Source organism: Cyrtonyx montezumae, unplaced genomic scaffold, assembly GCF_038088225.1.
Source record: "Cyrtonyx montezumae isolate F1298 unplaced genomic scaffold, pur_monq_1.0 scaffold_2, whole genome shotgun sequence".
In the NCBI taxonomy this organism is placed as follows: domain Eukaryota; kingdom Metazoa; phylum Chordata; class Aves; order Galliformes; family Odontophoridae; genus Cyrtonyx; species Cyrtonyx montezumae.
This window is the reverse complement of record NW_027071936.1, coordinates 27,094,225-27,113,622: the sequence shown is the minus strand read 5'-3', so window position 1 is coordinate 27,113,622 and position 19,398 is coordinate 27,094,225. Positions and strand designations below refer to the sequence as shown.

The following is a 19,398-nucleotide window of genomic DNA, read 5'->3' as shown; positions in this document are numbered from 1 at the left end:
CCAGGAATAGAACCTGATGCTCCCCCGAAGCCCCTGTGTCATGTCACTGGCTCCTCACTATCATACTTTAAATAAGGCTCTTAATCCTGAGCACTCATGCAAGGTACTTTAGCTGACAGAATAATGTGACATAGGGGCATAAACAAAGGGTACAGATCTCATCTTGCCACACATTATAAACCCTGCTGTGGATATGGTGTGTGGCAAGAGCCCAGGGTTTCCATCTCACTGCTGACACTGCTCCAGTATTCCTGCGGCAAGTCACGCTTAGCTGTGTGATGCAGGTGAGGAGAAGCAGTTTGGATCAGTAATAGCAAGGTCCTGGCCCTCTCCCATGCTGGCTGGTATTGGTAAAGTGGCACAGCTCTGCTTACTCATAAGGTATCTCAAACCCAAGAAACAAACCATAGTGGTGGTGCCAAGCTCATAGTGTAGATGTCTACACAGCTAAGCTGCTGGCTTGTTAACTTGAGTTCCCAGAAAAATGTGGTCACAGCATCATCAGCTCCTCACACTGATGGCCTCACCAGGCCCAGCTCCAGGAGAGCAGGGATAGGGCTACACCATACCACAACCTTCCTTTCAGTCCTCATATATACAGTTACACCTTCCAAGATAAGAAACAGCAGAAGCCGTGTGGCATCTCATTCCCCTGTTGCCCTTCTTATTCTTTGAAGAGCCAAAGCATAACCTTTCTCTCTCTTTGTTCATTCCATTCATCTCTTTCAAAAATGAGATTTAAACTGGATGTCAAAGAGGCAATCCAAATGGTTGAGACACTTAGCAACTCTGAAAAAACCAGCCTAAATATGATCAAGGCACAACAGTCTCCCCAGTTTAAGTACTTTTTTTAGGGGAGGGTAGGATGAAGCAGGCATAGAGACATAAAGACCAAAGAGATGCCCACATAGTCAGAGATGAATCATGTGTTTAAAAGTCTAAAATCCAATCAAGGAGGAGCTTGCTTTAAACATTACTCTTGGTGAGAAAGGAAAGGGATGGCAAAAAACAGGACGAGACACAGCATTTGTGAACAAGAGCTATTTCCATCATGACTTTATGGACAGAGAACCAGAAAATCCTGCAGGGTGATGCTGTCCACTCTACGGCACAGTTTCTTATCATGGATCTAGCCACAGCTCATGGGCCAGAGAACTAAGAAGGCCAATATTAAGTAAATAAATACCCACTGAACTGGGAAGGGAAAGGAAGCTATGGCTAACAAGTTGCTGTCCTCTCAAATTTCTGGCACCTGTAAGCAGAGAACTAAGAAACCAAATTAAATAAGCTGCTGCTTCCAGCATTCAGACTCAAGCTTTTTGAAGGCAGACTCTAATTTTTCTTTTTCAGGCTGAACACTCTGAAGTTGTTACCTGAGCACATGCAGGCCATTAGTTCAGGGAATGAACAGATGCAGACCAGCAAGAAGTCCAATATGGCAGAACAAGGAATAGTAAGACTGAACTACAACTCATTTCAAAATGTGTGCCAAACCAAGGGTTGGGAACTCAAGGAACTTGCTGCAGTAATTTACAGCCCACACAGACAAAAAGCTCAAAGATTACTACCAGATATACCACTCTGAATCAACTCCCTAGGCACAGATTACTTGATCTAATAGATTTCCTATAGGTAATATCTGTGATTCATGATAGGTCAGTCAGAGAGTATGATAGATTTTCTTACCAGCAAGGCTTGCATAGTTTTCCAGGAGAGGCTAGATAAATGCTAACAGTATTGTGTAGGTAAGACACTCATAATAGCAGAAACATGCAACATATAACCAGCTGTGCATTTTACATCTCCTTACTCTAGGAGTTCATTGGTGTCACAGATTCCATTACATAACACAATCTCAAATACAGCTCTATTGAATTTTAAAATCCCACTGAAGACAAGTAGATGTGATAACTTTTCTGTTTAATTAAAACAGTTCTTGTTTAATAACATTACAATAAGTTACTTTTTGCAATGTGTAATATACTTATTTTTGAGAACTCTTTCAATGGTACAAAATGATTTGTCTTCCAAAATTCATCACATAATCGTTTCAGTAATTTAATTCTGCAGTTAAGTGTTTTTGCAATCCTGCACCCACTTCTGCTTTCATTCACTGCTGTTTAATCCCACAAGTGCTAATATACAGTTAAGCCAGCACTGCAATAACTTCAGCTTGCTCTTTATATCTGAAATGGCTGTATCGCTTTAGGCAATGGACCACTGTATTCCATTTAGGCTTCATATATTTTTATTCCTTTCCCTCCTCGGCTTGCTTTACACTTTTATTCCCCAAATAATTAGCATGGTGTAGCACGTGTGGTTTAGAATAACATCTGAAAGCTTGAGATTAATTGCTACTGTTAAAACACCTTTCTTTTTTGCCCTTTTCCTTCCTCTTTATTTATTTATATACTTATTTAAAGAAGAGTAAGATCTGGCACTCACTACACACTGATAAGCAACATTTATCCACCCTAAGGTACCTTTGCTTATTCTGTTTTGGGTGTTTTTTTTAATTACATTTTCCCACTAGCACTGAACTTGTTTTCTGGCTGCATATTTTTCCCATGGTACATTTAAGATGCAACTGCTATAATTATAATGATGCAAAACACAAGCTTATATGAAAAACAGTTTGTAAATTTTGAAGAATAACCATGCAGCAATTACATAGGAAGAATGACTTATTTAACTACTGGCTTTCCTCTCTTGGCATGGGAACTACAACGTTTTTATAGAACTTAAGGGTCATAACGATCATTTCACTGATACAAACAATAGATAGATATTTAACACAGACCTCATTTACATTAAATGTATTTCATGATTTAACAAAATACCCACGAGATTGCAATAACACAGGCCAAATGCACTTCCCAGCTGATGAAAAGAGTGATTTGTTCTAAGCCTTAAATTCTCTATTCAAAGAGAGGTTCTGATTTTCCCCAGAAAATTGTCTGGAAGGGCAATTTGGACCACTGTGGGTCCACGAGGTCAGCCCTCACTGGGAGAAGGCACCAGCAGGTAAGGGTCCATGGCTCTTCCCAGCAATTCTAAGTCCCCTCTGTGTCCATAGCAACCCCTTGGGTTTGGGCACTACTATTTACCCTATTACCATTTGTCCCAGGCCTGGAAAGGAATATCTAGGGCAGGATTTTTCTAGACATGCCTGTTTCCCATGGCCACTACACTTTCTAGCCTAAAGCCACTTCCAGGAAGACTTCCAAGTATGTCCAAATCCCTGTGCATGTAAATAAAGGGAGGCCTTCAGTTTGGGCACATAAACAACTCTGGGCCCAACTAATTTTAACAGGCAGAAGGTATCTTCAAATGTAAAGTTTCCTTCTCTTAATTGGAAGTCCTATTAAGACTGGAATTGATCCCAGCAACTTCTTCTCTTGAAACGCACCAATAAATCCCTGCCGCCCGTGGTCAGCCAATGACATTTTCTGCTCCTTTGGACAAAGATATATTGCTGTTTCAAGTTGAGAGCCACATGGCCATCAATCATTTGCTCAGCTGTGCTACCTCCCAGCTCCGCCTTGCCACATAAGCTCTGCTAATAATTAAATCCCAGTCCGTAACTCCCAGAGCAGCCAGCAAGGTCTCCTCTGGAGAACACGCTCTTTTGCCATGCAACCAGGGAGGGAGATCATTCATGAGTAGAAGTGACATTTGTCAGACTGGTGCTGGCTTTTGATTAAGGAGCGGGACTCTGATGTCCACTCCCCATGACATGCAGTGTTCAGTCTCATTAGGTAGGGTGTTGAGGATACTCATTACAGCAAAGGAAGCTCCTTATGCTTCCAAAAATCCACCAAACTTAGTAAATTACAGATCTCAGTTACAGAAGAAAATTGTTCATGTGGCAAACATTTCAAAATGTCATTAATAGTGCTTAGGACAGTTTCATTTAGGGATGCTAGCCCATTGTCCCCAGCACTACTGTGAGAGGTCCTGCATAAGCACACAGCCATCCTTTCCCCAGGGACTGTCCTATCTCAAAGACAACTAAAAGGTTTCTGATGCATAAACTGTGCTTTTGTAAAAGATTCAAGACAACAAAAAGACAGAGCATGCCTGCAAGATATGAGTGTCAGTCAATGGATGACAACAATTCCCATTTATTTGTATACCACTACCACTCCAAAGCAGCACGTTTTCAACTAGAGAGGTTTTAAAACTCATGGCAGCAGGATAAGAAATGTGACACATATGTCACTTCCCAGATTTGCAGTGAGATAGCCAGATGGCCAGCTCCACAAGCAGACCATAGAAAGATGGTAGGACAAGGAAGAGCAAGGTGATGAGCAGCTAGAGAGAAGAGTTACAGATGTTTGTAGGATACCCACCTTCCCTCACCCTCAGACTGGCATGATCACTAAAACAGACATGCCAGGAAGCTGTCTGGTTGCATTAGAGTCAGCAAAGGGAGGCCAATTTGGCTGTTAAAGCACTGACACTTTGGCTGCAGACAAGCTATAAAACATGACCCAAAAGTCTTGAGAGCTAACATCCAGAAACATCCACAGGCAGCTAGCACACTGGCTTGGCACTCAGGAAGCTTCCAGCTGCAAGTCGTTCCAACCTGTTGATTGAGCATGGGCAAGAAAGGTCTCGCTTTCTCTTTCTGCAAGATGAGATAACACCAGCACTACCAGTCTAATGAGGTTCATGTAAAATGCCATGCAGACAAGGCTGACCTAGCTGCAGTTTGAGAAGAGGTTTGTTCAGTACTAGCCTGTATCTGCACCATGCAGTACAGACCATGCTCATTCACATCAGTGGAGTGGAAAGCTATCTGCATTTTCCAGGTGCAACCTCTGACTTCAGTGACTCAGGTACATCTGTTAACTCCAGGCAGGTGATAAGCAGCCAAACATACATTTCTTGTGAAGATTCAAGCAATTATGAGAACCTGGCAAAAACATTCTTAGACTGCAGCATACTGTTAACCTGTAAACACATGCTCTGAATTGACCGTTTCTTTGGACAACTCCTAGAATAATGCCATAGCCATTTAATGGCACATCTCCTCACTCGGTAGACTCATGCAGAATACAAAAGATATCTCATCTTGAAGCAGTGAATCTACCCTGTTCCTCTCAGCTGCACCCAGCTTCCCTTCCCTGGCAAATGAGCTGCCAGGCTCTCACTCTTTTTTGCTGAGCATTAGAAATGCATGACAGTGCTTTAGTGTATTTTTTCTTTTAGCCCTTCACATTCCTCTTCAGATTAGTAAGTGAAACAAAAATATACAAAATAATGATAGTAGAAGACTATTTAAGAAAAGGCCTTTTAAAACCATAATAGCTTTTGTGGCTATGCAGCCACAGAAATGGCTCTGAAATAGTCTGCCCAAACAGAAGCTCCAACAGGATCTAGCTCAGAATGGTGACTCTGGCTGCAGTATAAGGCACACAAAATGGAGACACTGCAACACAGAAAATCACGACACCAAAGTCTTTCAGGAACCAGGGCAAGTGAAACTGTTTTCAACTACAAACAGACAAGACAGCTCAGGAAATGAAAGATCAACTCAAACATTCCTCATTCTTGAAAAATATCCCAAATGTGCACTCCTCTTCCCCAGTCACTACTACCATGAGGAATGTCTACCTTCAGAAGCAAATTCATTAACTACAGTGGGGCTACTCGTGTGAGAAACCAACATTACACCAAGGAGGTGGTGCAGGCAAAGGAACAATCTGATCATGTACCAGCCTTAGGGAATGTATAACTGAGACAGGATGGTATAATGAGTTTTGGGGTTTTTTTGTGCAGCGTGCTTTCACGTTGTGCGACATGAAGAATGTATTTCTCCCGTAGCTGGTGGCTGGAAAAGATTTTTGACTCTGCACATGCACCTCACAAATATGTGCAGAAGTGTTACTTCCAGCTGCTGCAAGCAAGGGACCCAACATCCATCAAGACAGTCTCTGCTTGCTACTGTCCCACCACACAGGTGCTTGCTGCTCCCTGCTGGCACAGTAAGGACCCTGAGAAGAAGGACCAAACTAGGATATGTTCTGGGCCAGTAATGCAAAGGATGTGTGGAATCAATGGACAGTATTGCTCAGCAGTCATCTACAGTTCTGAACTGCCCATGCCAAGAGATCACTGGAGTCTTTGCACAGGTGTGACTGCCTACTTTTTCATCACATAGCAGAAAGAAGATTTATATGAGATAGTTTCTACCATTAGATTTACCATGACATAGCAATTTCCCTGTTCAGCTGCCCTTTGCAGTAACAACATGGTGTTACATTGGCAACTTTTTCTGTTCAGCGCATTGGCAGCCCGTGAATTTTCAAAGCTTACCTTAACTTCCACGTGTGCCATCAGGACTGCAAAGTTGGTTAGGTGATTGCAGGAGCATGTGGTGTGTGTCTTGTTAGTTGTAAGGAGGCGACATCCTTGGGTGGACCAATACCCTGTCATGGTACGCTTAGTATAGCTCCAGAATGAACAGTTTGGATTGAAATTTTCTTCTGACTGCTGCAGGGAAGCAATGAGTAAATGCAGTAAAATGATAAGGTTTCAGAGATTTCTAAACACATTACCTTTTTTTTTTTTTTCTCCCAGAGGCACTTTGTAACTCTTACTCTTTAATTTTAGATAAACAATCAACAATGACTTAGAAGTCAAGTATTACTTGTCAACACCAGAGAAACTTAGGCTGTCGCTGCTCCCTTTGCTAATACAAACTTAGTTCTTTGTTCTTGATTAATTTCAGACATAGACGAAATTCAGCTCTTCAAAACCAGATTGCTTCATTTGCATTGCAGAGTGGAGAAATTAATTGCTTTAAGCAATCAACTTTTGCAGTGACTGTGCTTGGCTAACAGGAGTGCTAGCTGTCCTTTCTCACTGTAATTCCACTTTCCTCTAATATCCCCTGCCACCATGATAAAATAATATTATGGCCCATTCTAATATATTGTTGGTTTTTAATTACAGAATGACGTGTGTCAGCAACTGAGCAATGGGCATCAGCTCAAAGGAGACTTTCCTTACTTTTATTAATGCAATACAAAAGAGACATTCTCCATAAACAACTCAAAGTGATAGGAACAAATGCGTAATTCAAAATCTAATCAAGGACTGCTGGGGACCTCAGATCAGCCAACTTTTGTGGCACTTGTAATAGAAATAGAATTTGGTTTAAAAAAAAAAAAAAGCTTTTCAAACTTGCTCACCTTGATATGCTTGACAGTAAAGACCACGGGATCAGCTAGGTAAACCTTATTGCTGAACTCTTTGTTTATTGCTGCCGTGATGACAGGGGAGTTGACGATGACGGAGTGATTAGTAGACATTGCTTCAGTTCCTAATTTCATGCTAGCATTCTCCGTGGAGAGATAGGTGCCCAAGTTGTTGTACAGCACAAAGGCCACCCTGATTTCACCTAGAAGAGCAGTGCAAAATTGGATATCCAGGTCAGTGCACTGGCTTTTGTTTCTGATGAAAAATTTCTTCTCTGAATGAACTTTTTTTTTGAGAAGGTGTGAAAGAATCGAGACGCAATGTAGGAAAATTCACCTCCTCCTGCCTATACCAGTGAGCACCATGCAGTACATCGACTGGTCCAAGAGTGAAAAGGCAAGAGCTACCACTGTGAAACAAACTCTTATAAGCAAACGCATTGGAGAAGACAGACAGCAAAGGTGAGCTTATTTTTGGCATCAGTAGAAAAAACCGACTCCAGAGAAAAGAGGCCAGGTGATGCATTTCCCACCTGACTTAATGCTATTTTCCAGGCAACGGTTGGGAAACATATTTCATTCTGGCCTGCCACAGAGTTGCAGTGTAAAATTATAATTTAGTCCAGTGCAAGCTCCATTAATAAATTAGGACTATTTCAGAAAAGTGTGGGGTCAATTCTGGGAGAAGAAATCCAAAACTTTCCAATACAATTCCAATCTCACATGAAGGGCAACAGCAGAAATTTGTCAACTTTTCCATAAATACCCACCACCAGGGAACCTGAAGAAAAACATGACACAATCAATTGTTTGTGTTTTTTTTTTTTAGCTGAGATCAGTCTGTTTGCTTCCTGTTTTAATTCACAGACTTTAAAGAACAATCAAATGTTATTAGTTTGCCTTATAAATAGTAGTTGTGGGGAATAATTTTTGTTTCACTCCAGCTTTTGTAGGTGAAGCATCAATGACTCCAAATGTCCTTCCCAAGCTTAACTTTTCTATAATTTCTTTCTGGCTCTTTGGCAACCTCTAGGTGGGTGCCAAGACGATAAAAATTGATGGTGCTCTCTCAGTTTGACCAGAATTCCACTGATATGCTTAGAAATAAAGACTTTTCCTTCCTTTCTGCCAACACAATTCTTTTTCCCTACAAATCTTCTCCAAAGCTCACTAGAGAAATGTCTGTCTCACTGGAATTTTGCTGCTCATCTTGGGTTTTACACCAACTCTAAAAGAAACATTCTTAATGTATTTAAAATACCGAAACCCACTGAGGAAGCCAATGGCAAAGCTCTCTTTGTGAGCCACTGGACTAAATTTTTCTCTCAGCAATTATCTGAAATTCTGGCAGTTTTAATGCATCTAGTCTGGTTGTAATGCTGTCCTATTACTCTATGTAGTGATCAAACTCTGCAGTAGAGTGCTTTTCCCCTACATACAGCTTAATTTTGAAAAAACAGCCAATGCACACTCCTTGCAGAGCAGTAAAAGTCACCAAATGAAGTATAAACTTTAAAGGAACTCATAAATAGGAGCATATCAGTCCCATTAGTAGAAAGTCTGGCAGTTTAAAGTTGGTCTACAGTGATGCTAGAGAGATCAACAAATGTATCTTATCAAATTCCTGCTCTGGAAATAAATGACTAGACAGCTTGAAGAATATCAATACACAATATCATCTTAAATTTATGGTATGTTACGAGAAGGTTAAAAGCCTTCAGAGAGAAAGTCACTGAAGATTCAAACTCTTAACAGTTAATCAACATTATCTGCCAAGTTGGCCCACTATTAAGATTTGCTACTATTGTTTCTTCCCTCTCTCTTTTCAGAAACTCGCATAGTGCCCCACTGTGAAGCAGGTTACTCATACAAGCCTCTTATTCCACATGTAGGCTCCCACAACAGACAACAGTAGTCAAAAGCACTTCTCTGGATGCAACACCTTGCCCCAACAAACACATCACCTAGGGATCTGCTGTGTTTCTACCACTATATAATGCTTTTGAAAGCTGTCCGTCACTTGGCAACGTAACACATTCCTCAGTCAAGGGCTTGGGCAACTGTTATTAACATATATAATAACAGAGTGATTAATACCATGCTTATAACTGCTAAAAGACAAAACAGTAATCACATGCCATTCACAAACAATGCCTGAAGCACAACTGATTCAGAAAGCCAGCATGGCCAGAGGTGCCGTACCTACCATTTCGACCATTTTGTTTCAAGGTATTTGCCGAAAGCTGAATGGCACTCCCATGGCCTGTGTTCTGGGGAAACTTCAGATCTTCTAGATTGCCATCTGTGCTTAGTCTCGCAACTTCCAGCTCTGTTTGCGAGAGAGACCAACACTAAGAAAAATCACTACTGAAAATAATAATCTACACAATACTTGGGAGTTAAAAAATGGCATTCCAGGCATCTGAAAGTAGAGGAATCAAGTTACAAGGTTTCACACTAGACACTTTCTTTTTAAATCTCTGCCCTGAAGAAGTTTTAAATTTAATTAAAAAAAATCAAATAAATTCAGTTCTCTGTGGAAGACAAAAGACAACTAGTTCTTGTAAACAAGAACCTCAGGATATTAAGGACAATGGTTAAAATGAAAATCTGAAAATGCTAGTTCTTTGCCACTGGCGATTGGTACTTTTCTGTAAATGTTATCAGTGCTTGGGATCTGTATTCATAGAAAAAGAAAGAAGAGTTGTTCTCATTTTACATATGCACAGTGGGAGTGCTGGTGCTTTCCATCATGCTTGTTTTTTAATTAAAAACAACAATCAGCCAAATAAAGACACGAATTGGTATGAAATGAAACGCAATTGCATTACGATGAACCATCTCCCTGTGAAGCAGTGCTCTCAATGTGCTAGCATGAATTCTGCACTTAAAGCCAGGAGTAATAAAGGCAGTTTAGGTGCTCATTTCCCATGGGATTTCAAGGACAAAGAGCTATCTTATTCTCTTAGGCTCTTTTGGAAAGACTTCTAAGTTTTTCAGACCAATGGCCAAGACACATCTAACATTGCTCCCCAGTTAGTGTAGAGCCAAGACTGAAGTCAGGTTTCACAACCCTTACTCTCCCTCTGGTGCTCTCAGTATGTATGGGCTCTGTCTCTTACGGATATTGTCGGTGTTTTCACGGACAATGTCAGTTTTCAGCAGGTTATCAGCCAGCACGAAGGCACTGTCCTCCACGGTGTCGAGCAATTTGGTGGCTGCACGTTGCTGTTCACTAGCGTTCAGGTCCCTCCAGGCATTCAGAGCCTGCGGCTGCAGGAGGTTGTTCACTGTCTCCACCATGGCCTGCAAAGGAGAGGAACTGAGTGAGAAAAGGCTTGAGCAAACCTAGAGCACCACTGAGACCTCTGACATACACTCAGTCCCCTTCTCAACACACATAGGGACAGGACAGCACCTCTTTCCCCACCCATAGCCTACTATGAAGCTAGTCATCATTAGATGAGTGTGGGAGGAAATCCTGATTTTACTTGATTTTCAGCTTCTGTGATAATCAGCTCTGAGCTCAGATTAAGAAGGAATTAAGGGTCAGGGGTGGTGGAGGGGGGATGGAGAAATCTCTAAGGAGAAAAACATGCAGGAAAAAATATTTTAAAAGCCATCTGTGAAGCAAGTTGCTGCTATCTGCTGCATTAAGATTCAGAAGCTGGGCTGGAACACCATGGAAGGTCTCTAGTATCTATCTGAAAGGGCTATGTTCTTTCCCACCACATAATCTCTAACTGACTGTCACAGAGAAACAGCTGAGTTACATCCCTTCATCCAGAGAACAAGCAGGTACCCACAGAGATTTAGATAAGATGCTCTATTTCAAATGTCTCAGTTTGGGAAAGAGTCATGTGGCAGGCCTGCCCTGAAACAGAAATACCTCCATTGCCAATTATCACTGACTGCATAATGCTACCTTCCCTTTTAGATGAAGCTGCCACTCTTCATAATTCTCTGCACGCTGAAAGCATAAGCATCAAATCCATAGCTCTGTTCTGCAAGTCAGACAGTCCCATGGGCTGCAAGCCTAAAGGATACTCTGTGGGTCACTTTCATGGAAACACTTCAGTTTTTATTCCTGACTGTCTCTAAATCCACCCATAAGGTGATGTGTGAAAAGAGGACGTAGCATGACCCATTCTCTAGCAGAACACTAAAGAAGAGTATTAAAATGGCCACCCAAGGCACAGTGAATTTAGGGCATCCTGACTCCCCCTCAGCAGATGTGGTCAGATATAAATGTGTAGAGGGAGAATAAAATCACACTGAACCAGAATCAAATTTTGTTGTTGTATGCAGGTGACCTTCAGGGAGGTTCAGCTACAGTAAGTTTAACAGAAAAGCAAAGACAGCTGGACATGCAACTCCAGCTGCTTTTGATCCCCCAAAAGACAATTCACTGAGACAATGTCATAAGCATCCTCACCCTTCAATGTCCTTCAGGTTGAAAAGTTTCTCATACCACTGCAGCTCCTACTGGAAGGCTGAGCCAGAATTGGGCTGCTCTGACAGTGAAAAGCCAATACTTTCAACTTAATTCATGACCAAAAAAAAATCATTTGTTCTTAAGCCAAATCTCTCCTTTACCTTAAGTAGATCTTCTCCTACCTGGCAGCTACTGCCTTGGTCAAGAGGCATTTTAACTGAGTCTCGTAGCTTGGTTTCCAAAGGATAGAGCAGTCAGTGCTTCCACCACTGAAGCAAATTGAAATGACTAAAAATCTCTTCTTCTACTGCTACTGCAAAAAAACTTGCTGCTGTGAAGCTTTTGCAATGCAAATCTGGAATCCCTTTCCCATTTGCTGTTATGTATAACTTATTAACCATAAATCAATTTCTTAAATTTATTATTAAACTCATATTCTTAAATAGTCTAAAAATCATCCTAACAAAAGTGATATGTGCAGAGGAAAAATAGTTAACTTTAATGGTGAAAAAGAAATACTGAAAGTCCATAGCATTTTAGCATGTTTTTCTGATGATTTAAAATCTTGAAGCTTGAGCACGGTAGCTCTTAATAAAATTATGTGGTTTACTAAAGTATCTTATCTCTTTGCAGGCAGAAAGAAGGAGTTACTCTTTCACAGTGAGCAAAAACCTTGACTATTTTGCTGTACAGATTCTACACAAAATAGTCTTTTCTTGCAAAGATCTTATATTCCTGGAAAGCAGAAAATGAGGATTTCTCCTCTTTCAGTGTTACCATGCAGACTACAATTTGCCTTACAGCCATTTAGCTCAGCTACTAATGGTGCTTTTAAATCTCTATTAAAACAGCACGCTGGATATTTTTATCAATATCTGAATGGTGGAAATAGTCACTGCAGCAGATCCAGCTCCCAGCTCTGGATGGAAAGGTAATGTCCATTTGTCCAAACATGAAACAGATGCCGAGATATTTTCGCTAGAGTGAAACATATGCTGCAAAGATTTTTTCCACAGAAAAAAAAATAATAAAATAAAAATATATATATATTTAACAAAGTGTGTGCATACAAAGCTTGGCAGAGAACCTCAGTTAGGCCTTACATGCCACCCTCTGCACACAGTGTTGTGCTCTCCATCCAAGGGATGTGGTGCTAGTGAGCATCTTCAAGTGACAAACAAGGAAACAGCCACTTTATGTCACTTTGGATGAAGGGCCTGCCTCTAAACCTTCAGAAAGAATTCCAAGGACTTCAGTTCAGGTCCCTAAAAAGTATCTGAGCAAGTTGGTAGACTGTCATCATTGGCATTACGTCCGAGATGAATTTAGTCCATTGCTTTTCCCAGAGGGTCAATCCCCTCACCTGCCTCAGTGCATTAATCAAGTGTTCCCCACATTATATTTCTGAGTGCAGCACTTCATTATGGCTGAGTGCTGTGGGTTGAAGCCAAGGAGATGAGGTGCTAATGAAATGTTTGCATTTTGGACAGGAGCTGAGGTAGGTGTTTAAATGAAACAAAACAGCTGTTAAAGCAACAGTGTCTCTTGAGAAACAGAGATGCCAACTGGGAAAAGTTGGACAGGGGAAAGGGAACTGCAGGAAGTATGCACATGGGACAAGGAAGAGCATTGCAGAAGAAAGACAAGAAAGAAGAGTTTCTATCTGTATTTTTACTGTGGGATGTGCAGGTGTGGCTCTATGCTAAGACATCAGGCTATCTATATGCTCAATACTAAACTCCCTAAACACACGCTCATGCAGAACAACCATCCTGGGGCACATGACAGGTTGAGTGTGTCTAACACACTGTCTCCAACAGTGGCTACAATTGGACATGTCAAGAATAAAAGATAAATTCCAGGACGGAGAACTCTTATACTACGTATCTATATAGCATCAAAGAATGGAATTTCATTGTAAATAAATGTTACAAACTTCAGAGGGATTTTTTTTTCCCCAGATAAGCACGTAGGGCTCATTATTTTATTTTATTTTTTAATTTTATCCCGAGGTTACAAAACAGAAACAAAATGTAAAACTTCCTTCTCAAACACTTATAAAACGGTATTAAAAGATGTACTGTCAAAATGTAACTACGAGTCTTCAGTAATTATACATTTCTAAAGGGGATCACATACATCTCACTGACTTCCTCTGTGACTGCTGCTTCATCCCGAAAAACTGAAGTTTGCCTGTCCATCTGTTTTTGTGTTCTGCCCCCCTAGAAATTCCTGGCAAAAATACAAGAGTATGTGACACACAATTTAAACCAAGGAGGGAGGATATACCCAGTGATACCACACCCATTGAGTCATCTTTCACCATACCAAAACCCAAAGCATTGCCCTTTGACAAAAACAGATGCTGTAATGTAAAATCTGTCTTTACCTGGGAAATCACCTGAAGATGTTAGACCTACTAATCTCATTGGCAAACATGGAACCAGAGCTCACTGCACCATGCTGGTTAAGCACAGCAACCCTATCCTTAGAAGACCAGCAGCTCTCCTGGTGCTAGGTTCTAAGCCCTTATAGTTTACTTTGTCCTCTTGCTGAGCAGCTGACAGAAGAAAAAAAAACACCAATGAACTTAGAGCATGTTTTCAAGGGTATGTGAGAAAATACTGCTTCACGCCAAGTGAATACCAGCAGGCCCCACAGGGAATACTGGTTGAGTCCCTCTGCAGACTAATTTTCAAATTCACAGTTCATCCTTCTTTGCAACACAGCACCTCCTTAAGAAGAGACTGAAAACAAACTATAAATTATTTCACATGTAACTTATATTAAGGCCTCAACTTCTATAGCAGCTCTGGCATTAAAGTCCCACTTTTGTAATGACATCTCTAATTAAAATAAATGCTTTTTGTAACTTTTAAAGCCCTATCTCACATTGCTAACACTTGTCTCCCTTGACCTAAAGGCAATATTTGATGCAATGTGCTTTCAAAAATTGGTACAGAAGAAGCTACGTTAACAAAGCTGTGCTTTGCAATGGTAGACTAAAGTCAAAGCTGATGTGTGAAACAAGCAGTGCTTGTAGAGCTATCCCTATACAAAAGGTGTTTGCTGTCATAGTTTGCTGAGAAAAGCCTGCTCACCCTTTCCTAGAACAGTGGTGCAAAGGCCACAGAGAGCAATCACAAACTTACAGCCTTAGGCTGTGCTTTGTCTGAAGTTTTGGTCCTGTTTGAGGCCTCTGGGTGCTACTCCAAAACAAGTGCATCATCATCTTCATTCAAAGCATGCACAAAACATTATTATCCCACTTTTTAATAGCAGCCTGAGGTTTTATGGTAAATTGGTGGAGAAAAAAAAGTATGAAAACCCTTTCAGGTCTAAAGTGCACAGTGAAAATGAAAAACACTTCAGACAGCAGATGTACTGAAATGCAGATATGGTTCAATGATCACAATATTATGCTCTTTTTTTTCCTTTCCCTACTGGAAACCAGGAGTGCTTTAAAAGAGCTTACCAGCCTTCAAGAACAGCTAATTTTTCTCTGTATTCAAATGAAACACACAGTGCTAATACAAACCCTTTTTTAAGCTATCAATACTTGCAAGCCTCCAAAGTAATTGAGTTAAAGGCACAATCAATGCCACTGATAACAAATTCTGCTGGAAGTTTGCAGTTGTTGCCTCTGTCCAGAAAAAGCTCCAGTAAAGGAGGAGCTCCCGTTAACTCTGAATATACCTGGGGCAGCTGAAGTGGACACTTGGATAAGAAGATCTGACGAAAGCAGGTATTTGGGCATGCGAGGAGAGCTGGTCTTGGGAAGGTTATTACACTGAAAAGGACCAGCTCAGTAAATGATTAACCTTAGAGTGACAAATGAATGGCATACTGATCCCCCTGCAGCAAGGAATGCACATGCTGAAGCAGTCATCTGTTATGTGGGACTCTGGTAAAAAATAGACACACATGTCACTTCTTCAGCACCCTAAACAAGAAAAAAGCCATCTTGGCTAAATGATGATATTACATCCTGTTTGCTAGCTGAAATGTGTATTCAAATCTGTCTGACAAGGCTCTTTGCTCTTACATGGTTTTTATTCTTGTCATTTGTTCTTTTAATTTCAAATTAAAATTAGCCTGTCGTCAAAGCACGAGAAAACAGTTTACAGGGAACCCCAGCCAGTCTAAGGCTTTTTCCAACGCAATTTGGTCATCATAAAACATCACTGTTATTCACTGAAATGGATAGGCACAGATTTAGATTCGATCTAGCTTAACCACAAAAAGAGGTTAAAATTAAACAGATCATTAGAGTAACTACTGCTAATCTCCACTTCTGCCTTCAGAACTAATCCAGAGTCACCAGTCTACACCTACTGCCAAAGTAGGTGATAGACAACTGACGGTATTGGTTTTGGTGAACTGAATCAAAACTCACAATTACTACTTATGGCGAAGGCAAATCCTCCTCTGACACTGCCGAGGAATTTCTAAAGTGATTCCACAGATTCAAGGGGAAAGCTCTTAAGAAAGAGCATACAATTTCATCTTCTAAACACTGCAAAAAATGTTTCTGCTGTCAGTGTAGGAACCGTAGGAAACAGCCTGAATTTCAGTGGCACTGGAAACTCACTGCATTGAGAATAAAGGTACTGACCTTTATTAAAATCAGGTCATCTACAAAATGCTTAACTGTGGAATTAATGGTCTTGCACTAGGCATGCAAGGTTTGCAATCTTGGCCTTGAACTACTAATAATTTCCTAATGGGAGCACAGAAAAAAAATATAGGACATCTGAGAAATAAAAGAAGGTTACAAATTACAGGTTATGGTTTTGCTTTGCTTAGTATATGAGGAAGAATATTTTAAGGTCAGAAGGCCTTAAGTAGGACTGAAATAAAAGGAATTGATTGCCTAGAAGGAAATAACATACGATCTATTTCATCTAATGAGATCTTCCCTACAGAATAAGCTGAGAACTGCATTTATGAATCATCTGTATTTACTGCCCTACTGTTTGGGATTTGAGACCATATAAGCAACAGCTAGAATAATCACACAGGGGAAGTGAGCAAAGATGCAGAAAGAAAGGAAAAAGGCTCGCAAACGATAAATGCCTGTTTGATGAAATATCCATAGCCTTCAAGGGAACTCCTAGGGCGTCTGCAAGATTCATCTTTCCTCCCAGTGGTCCAAATCAAAGGGACATCTCCCACTGGCCTCTACAGCAATTCACACTGAGACTCTTTCCCGTGCCTCCAGATTTAAGGGCTGACTCAGCCTTAAGCAGAAAGTGAGCACACAGCAACACAGAAAACATTACATTTTTTTCCAGTTTTGCTGTTACATGTAAGAGCATTATTACACGTGAAGCTTGGTTGTAGGTAAAAGGAATATGTGGTCACATTCCAATACCCACATGAAAACTTCGGACTCCAGTGACAAACCCAAGGCTGCTGCTTTGAACCTTCTCTCCCCTAACAACAGGCTCAATGCAGCAGAAACACACAGGGTGGGGATTTATATTTTTGCTCTCACTGACATAAATCAAATGCGGGTCTATCAAGCTGTGAGGTATATTAAGTTCACAGAATTTTAACAAAGGGCTACCCAAGCACTGAACCCTGCTGTGAGTCACACTTCTTTCAGATGTCCTTTTAATTACATTAAATGAAAGTCTGGGGCACTTTGATGCTTATAGGCAAACATCTAGATATCTTGAAAAAGCTGCTAAAAGTACTCCCCATAGCTATAGTTAATATACTACATTGTATGCACACTGCTAGCCAATTTATTCCAGCCACTTCAACAACGATACCTCTCCTGACAGGCTGTGCAGAATAGCATCAGGAGTCGAGCGAGGCACAAATCATTAGAGGACTCCGAAAGTTGTTTGACACGCACCGCAGAGCTCTTTGTCATACAGCCAATTAAGTGACCAAACAAGGAACTTGAAAATCCTCATTAATTTGCCCCTTTCTTTATAAATGGAGGTTAGAGTCTTTCTTGTTGCAGGCACAACAAGAACACAACTAAATGTGGCATAATTCAATTTATTCTCTGTCTCGAGAGCTTCTTTCGTTTAGTCTTCACAGAAGCTGAGGCCAGCTGGGCAAGCAAGCAAGCAAGAAGTGGGAAAAACAGAATTAATCCACTTTAAATACTACTGGCAAAGTCCCAGACGCACCTTTTATCTACTAAGAGCTACCAAGTTTGCAGAGAAAAAAAGAAGTCCACTCTTTTCCTCAGCTCTAAACTTAATGTCTTGAACCTTCTGGGGGAAAGCCTTTCATTTTTGCTTAGTACAGCAATTCAAACAGCCTATGTTAGAAGTACGAAGCATCCAGAAAACTTCTAAGAGAACAAGAAGGATGACACAGATGGCAGCCGCCTGTCATCTCCTACCTAGACCCTGCTAGGGGCTAAGTGCTGGCGTGGTTGGCGGCCCTGATGATGTGTATCCAGCAGCTCGTGGTCTTTTTGGAGTGGGTGGCACCTCCACCATCTTCTCTATTGACTGTAAAGGCAAGCTCAGACTTATACACCAGGGCAAACTGGTTTTCAGGACAGTCCAGAGGACAGCAGGAACCAGAGCACGAAATGCTGCTAAAGCAGGAAAATGCTACAAAAGCAATGCTTTGATGCTTCCTTCCCCCTCTCCCACTAAGCAGCCACTTAGCCTTGTATTCAGCAACCTCCACCTTTGAAGCAGCTGATACTAACTTTAAGACAAAAGGAAGAATTGGAACCTCCTGGGAAGTTTTTGACTTCTGCGATCTGTCTCCCAAATACAGCACACAGCTATCTATGTACAGGAAGTGGTTGCTGGTTGGCACTGCAGAGAAAGACATCAGCCTCATGATGTCCCCGATCTCCAGCCCAAAAATCCAACCAAAGCAAGTAGATGAGGCCAGACTCTAATCAGGGGCATTTATGAGCTTAAGAGGATACTGCATGCCTTGTCTGTGTGGTATAAGCCTTTATTAAAGCTCTTGTTTCCAGCTACTAAATGTTACAGCAAATGTCTTTTTTTTTCCCATGTTAATAGGGCCTCATTTAGTGTAAAGTCTGAGTGTTCACATTTTTGTTTTTCATAGTATATTTCCTGTGTATCCAGAAGACAGGGGAATGTGCCCACAGTGCTGTAAGATGAGGAACTGAGAAACAGCAAGTTTGTGTCACTTGCTGATGAGCGTGGAAGAAATCTCTGACACCAATGCCAATTTCACAGTCCTTGAAAGACAAATGCTGAGTGTTTTCTACAACTCCAAAGACTCAATATAAGGAGAAACACCTTTGGAAGATGAACAAATATCAACTCTGAAAGAAATTCAGGGAATTCTTACCGGTTTATGTCACACACCAGTCACCAAATGAGGCTACAGCCATCAAATGTGTCATCTGTTGTGACTCACTCTCTCGCACAATGACTTGTCATTCCTTTCCCAAAATAGAGTACCAAGAACAGTATGTTGCATAAAGGTGGGCTCAATCAGCTCAATCATGCAGAGAGACACAGCTCCAGGAGGAATCTGTGGAGATCATCCTCAGCCATTAAAAAGCCAGACACCTGGCCTAATGCTCCTCAGCCAACGGAGCACCTTTCAGAGCTTGTTCCATCCATCCTGGACGTCCACCTCAGTAATCTCACCTTCTCTAGGTGTCTCTTACTACTGCAAATTAAAGCTCCTATGGAAGTTTCTTAAATGTCACTGAGATGGGCAAATCCCCAAGCGGCTGCCCTGTCATTATATTGACATGTATTATTACATCACCCACCAGATTAATTATTATTTTTC

General features: G+C 41.1%; 1 protein-coding gene across 1 annotated transcript in view; it reads right to left on the bottom strand.

Moving 5' to 3' along the window:
- The window catches only part of ADGRL3 (adhesion G protein-coupled receptor L3), a 287,009-nt gene that overhangs the window by 59,381 nt on the left and 208,230 nt on the right, over window positions 1–19,398 (bottom strand). Inside the window, exons 9-12 of the mRNA XM_065736696.1 lie at window positions 10,328–10,511; window positions 9,412–9,534; window positions 7,200–7,408; window positions 6,322–6,498 (exon numbers count right to left, since the gene is read on the bottom strand). Coding sequence (XP_065592768.1) covers window positions 6,322–6,498; window positions 7,200–7,408; window positions 9,412–9,534; window positions 10,328–10,511 — 693 coding nt within the window. The remainder of the gene's footprint in view (window positions 1–6,321; window positions 6,499–7,199; window positions 7,409–9,411; window positions 9,535–10,327; window positions 10,512–19,398) is intronic.